The sequence below is a fragment of the Acanthochromis polyacanthus genome, chromosome 8 (assembly GCF_021347895.1).
Source record: "Acanthochromis polyacanthus isolate Apoly-LR-REF ecotype Palm Island chromosome 8, KAUST_Apoly_ChrSc, whole genome shotgun sequence".
Lineage (NCBI taxonomy): Eukaryota > Metazoa > Chordata > Actinopteri > Pomacentridae > Acanthochromis > Acanthochromis polyacanthus.
Genome location: NC_067120.1, coordinates 41,314,699 through 41,319,647, shown reverse-complemented (window position 1 = coordinate 41,319,647; position 4,949 = coordinate 41,314,699). Strand labels below are relative to the sequence as shown.

The window sequence follows — 4,949 nt, the reverse complement described above, 5'->3', positions numbered from 1 at the left end:
GACGATATTATTAGCCTCTAGATGCTAATATTAGCCTCTAGACGCTAATGGTCACACAGATGCTAGCAGGGATTAGCGGTCAATCCTTAAAAAGTAGTGAAACAGGAGCAGTGTGTGTTTTCATCCTGAATAACTGAACCTCTGATTAGAAATTAAAGTTCAGCTTAAAATAATCAGTTTATGTCTCAGATATCTTTAAACACAAACATGAAAAGATCAATAAATGCTTTAATTTGCACTAATTGCACCACATTTCACTGTGTTTCTCTGAAGATGCTAATAATGAGCTAAACAGCAGTAAATGAGCAGCTACACATGAAACCACATGGTCAGATGCTAACGTTGTCTCGCTTTTATTTGAAATAATCAAATTAGCAGCATAAGCAAACAGAAATAAATTATTATTTTCTCTGATTGGGTTTCTTCTCTGAAACAATGACTTTAGAACCTGACTGAAAATAAAAACACACAATTATGTAGCTTCAGACAAAGAGGCCCCAGAACAGAAACACTTTAGCCTGTTAGCCTGTTAGCTTATTCTGTAGCAGTCAGTTCCATTTCAACCCGTTCACAGTGTTGGTCGTCAAAGTGTTGCATCAATAAAACCTCCTGGTCCTTATAAACACATGAACCTGCTTTCTGAATCCTGAAACACTCTAAACTAAATGTTCTTCTTCTTTCTGAATCCTGAAACATTCTAAACTAAATGTTCTTCTTCTTTCTGAATCCTGAAACATTCTAAACTAAATGTTCTTCTCACGGCAGATAAACTCCTTCCAGCTGATTTATGTCAGAATAAAAGTTAATATTTAAATGCAGAGCTGCAGTTTGGTTACAGTCTGGACGGTTGTAGCATCAGAACACCCGGTGGAGCTGTAACCTGGTCTGTCGTCGCCATGGTTACAGGTTGGAGGCGTTTCCTGGGATGGATTTGGTGTCCAGGTATCTAATGAGCTCCTTCACCCAATCAGCTGCAGGTCGGACGCACAGCTGGCGGTTAGCGACAGTGGTCAGCCTGAGGAGACAGCAGCACGTTAGCATGTTAGCACGATGGCATGTTAGAATGATAGCATATTAAAATGGTAGCACGATAAAATAATAGCATTTTAGCACATTAACATGTTAGAATGATAGCATGTTAGCACATTAGAATGATAACATGTTAATATGTCAGCATATTAGCAGGTCATCAGATCCAGCAGCAGATTAAATGAAGACTTACAGGACGGCTGATTGGGAGCAGTGCTGGCTCGTCTTCACGTAGCATGTTAGCATTGTTAGCGTGTTAGCCTGTTAGCAGCTCTAGTAGCAGATTAAATGAAGACTTACAGGACGGCTGACTGGGAGCAGCGCTGGCTCATCTTCATGTAGCATGTTAGCATTGTTAGCGTGTTAGCCTGTTAGCAGCTCTAGTAGCAGATTAAATGAAGACTTACAGGACGGCTGACTGGGAGCAGCGCTGGCTCGTCTTCACGTAGCATGTTAGCATTGTTAGCGTGTTAGCCTGTTAGCAGCTCTAGTAGCAGATTAAATGAAGACTTACAGGACGGCTGATTGGGAGCAGCGCTGGCTCGTCTTCACGTAGCATGTTAGCATTGTTAGCGTGTTAGCCTGTTAGCAGCTCTAGTAGCAGATTAAATGAAGACTTACAGGACGGCTGATTGGGAGCAGCGCTGGCTCGTCTTCACGTAGCATGTTAGCATTGTTAGCGTGTTAGCCTGTTAGCAGCTCTAGTAGCAGATTAAATGAAGACTTACAGGACGGCTGATTGGGAGCAGTGCTGGCTCGTCTTCACGTAGCATGTTAGCATTGTTAGCGTGTTAGCCTGTTAGCAGCTCTAGTAGCAGATTAAATGAAGACTTACAGGACGGCTGACTGGGAGCAGCGCTGGCTCGTCTTCATGTAGCATGTTAGCATTGTTAGCGTGTTAGCCTGTTAGCAGCTCTAGTAGCAGATTAAATGAAGACTTACAGGACGGCTGACTGGGAGCAGCGCTGGCTCGTCTTCACGTAGCATGTTAGCATTGTTAGCGTGTTAGCCTGTTAGCAGCTCTAGTAGCAGATTAAATGAAGACTTACAGGACGGCTGATTGGGAGCAGCGCTGGCTCGTCTTCACGTAGCATGTTAGCATTGTTAGCGTGTTAGCCTGTTAGCAGCTCTAGTAGCAGATTAAATGAAGACTTACAGGACGGCTGACTGGGAGCAGCGCTGGCTCGTCTTCATGTAGCATGTTAGCATTGTTAGCGTGTTAGCCTGTTAGCAGCTCTAGTAGCAGATTAAATGAAGACTTACAGGACGGCTGACTGGGAGCAGCGCTGGCTCGTCTTCACGTAGCATGTTAGCATTGTTAGCGTGTTAGCCTGTTAGCAGCTCTAGTAGCAGATTAAATGAAGACTTACAGGATGGCTGATTGGGAGCAGCGCTGGCTCGTCTTCACGTAGCATGTTAGCATTGTTAGCGTGTTAGCCTGTTAGCAGCTCTAGTAGCAGATTAAATGAAGACTTACAGGACGGCTGACTGGGAGCAGCGCTGGCTCGTCTTCATGTAGCCCACCACCCGCTCTTTGGGAATCGGCTTGTCATTGAAGCGGAAGCAGCATTTCTTTGGACCGACGCCGCGCAGACCTGCAGAAAAAACACTTCATTAACAAACCAGCAAACTAACTATGAGTCTGTTTATATCTCAGCTGTTTACATGGAATAAAAACATCAGATTTAAAGACATAAAGTGTTTCATTAATAAAACATTAAATATTTATCTGACATCATTCAGTCCAACATTAATCTTCCTTTCAGCTCCTTTCTGTCAACAAAACCAAACCAATAAAACACTAAAAGATATTTAAAGCAGAATAAACGTTAAAATGATTTACTATTTTAATCCATCGTTTGCAGCTTTATTCATAATAATGATATTTACTGCAGCAGCCATTAAAGCACCAAACTGTATTTCTGAGTCCTATTTTCAGTGTTTTCATCAGAATGAGTCACGCCTTTTATTTAAACATTTGATGCATCGTTTATGAGAAACTTGTCCAGCTTTAATGATCTGCACCTTTGTTTCAGATATTTTCTGATTTAAAGCTGCACTAAATGTCATTTTAGGTTGTAATTATTTGTGCATTAATCTGTAGGATTAATAAACAGTTCAGTCAGCAGCTCCAGTGGGTCTGACTTTATTTAAGGATAAAAAAAGAATATTTCTGTGTAATAATGATAGTTATGTGATGATCTGTCTGTCAGCAACATTACTCATAAATGGACTAATGGATTTGGATGAAATTTTCAAGGAAGGTCAGAAATGACACAAGAACATCTTGTAGACCCCACAAAGGAAGTGGACTTCTGTTGTAGGGTCTAGAAGACGTTCCACCTCTCATTTTGGATGGGAAGTGGAACGTCTTCTAGATGGTGTTTCTCTACACAACTTCCTGTGTTCTTTCCTCTAAAATTCATTTCTTTACTCAGTTAAATAACTTGGTGGAGTTATGTGACAATCAGTGTCTGTCTGATGAAATGTCCAGTGAAGGTCAGAAATGACTCAAGGACCAAGTGATCAGATTCTGTCACCCTAACCCTAACCCGGCTTCTAGTCTGGATCCACGCATTAGTTAAAGGTTTCTGTAGTGTTGTCAGACAGCAGCACGGCGTCACTCTAACCATGTACTTGACTTTAGTCTTTTGTGAACTATTTTGAGTAATTTTGGGAGTTTTTTTAATCATGTAAGGCACATCTCTTGTCATGTTAGAGAAACAACAGATGTTTTTATTTAATTTAGTAAAACACTATGAAGCTTAGTTTTTTAAAATTGCTGCATAAATAAAGTTTATTTGTGGCGTATTGATCTCTGAGTATCTGGTTTCTGATGACACAGAATAATGCATCAATGATCTAAAAAGTCAGTTAAATACGGAATAATAGTAATAATAATCCTTCCTATCGATGTAACATTCAGAGGATTCATGGTGCTGTAGCAGCTGATCTAACAGTTTATTATTGTGATTATGATTGATAAATCGCTCAAAGTTTCTTACCTTCAGTCAGAGCAGCGGCGGCCAGCAGCAGAACAACCAGCGACAGACTGAAACGAGCTGCAGACATCCTGGTTCTGGTTCAGTTCAGTTAAACTCTGCTTGGTTTGTCTGACGGTCTCGTATTTAAGCCGACTTTAGAGGAACCAGCCTCCATGACGTCTGGGTTTCTGGGTGACCTATCTGAGGGGTTTTACCGGCGCGGGGAGATTCTATTTAAATGTGTTTGTGCATTATGTTCGTTTCACTTCTCTAAACGGCTCTTAGATAAACAGGGAGAATGAGGAAGCCTTTCCTTACTGATGTAGTTTCCCTCTGATTACAATGAAACTCACATGGCTGGTTCTATTCTGACATCATTAACCTTTAGTATTTGTACAGCTCACAGATCAGCTCAGCAAAACCACAAATAAACTGTTCAAATCAGCCTGAATAAAGATGTTTTAGTGACAAACACATGTTCTGATCATCTTATATACCATTCATTATTCATTATTGGGGCTCAAAACTGAGTTGAGTCAAATATTTTGGCTGAATTTTGAGAACATCATGTGTTCAGAACTGGAATTTTTCTACATTCTCCCTCAAAAAACCCAAGAAGTCATTCTGGTATCTGAACGAAAACATTCAGTCTCAATGTCTCCTCAGATGTTGGGAAATTAAACATGAATCATCTTATAACTCTGTTCATCTACCTCCATCATCTAGACCCCCATTAACACCAACATCTAGACCTCCATGAACATCTAGACCTCCATGAACTCCAGGTTCTGGTTCCTACCAGTGAGTCAACATTTAGTCTAAACATCTAAAAACTTTAACCATCAGATTCTACTGATGTTAGAGCCAAAACAGTTGGAGAAATGTGGACCAAAGACTGGATTCTGGTAGAAACATGGATCCATCCATAGATAAACA

The 4,949-nt window shown here is 40.8% G+C and overlaps 1 protein-coding gene across 1 annotated transcript; it reads right to left on the bottom strand.

Annotated features, from left to right (window-relative positions):
- Nucleotides 1-210: 210 nt before the first annotated feature.
- ccl35.1 (chemokine (C-C motif) ligand 35, duplicate 1) lies at nt 211-4,350 on the bottom strand. The gene is made up of 3 exons (XM_022221642.2): nt 4,035-4,350; nt 2,507-2,624; nt 211-1,015 (listed from the first exon to the last, which is right to left on the bottom strand). Exons 1-3 carry the CDS (start codon nt 4,099-4,101, stop codon nt 901-903), a joined length of 300 nt encoding a protein of 99 aa, XP_022077334.2. The 5' UTR covers nt 4,102-4,350; the 3' UTR covers nt 211-900.
- Nucleotides 4,351-4,949: the final 599 nt, after the last annotated feature.

Excerpts from the sequence above, each read along its gene's own strand:
- ccl35.1 (XM_022221642.2), bottom strand. The coding sequence starts at position 4,101 with ATGTCTGCAGCTCGTTTCAGTCTGTCGCTGGTTGTTCTGCTGCTGGCC. Across the intron at positions 2,625-4,034 it reads CGCCGCTGCTCTGACTGAAG|GTCTGCGCGGCGTCGGTCCA; the intron begins GTAAGAAACTTT and ends TTTTTTCTGCAG. Across the intron at positions 1,016-2,506 it reads TGCTCCCAGTCAGCCGTCCT|GCTGACCACTGTCGCTAACC; the intron begins GTAAGTCTTCAT and ends CTGTCTCCTCAG.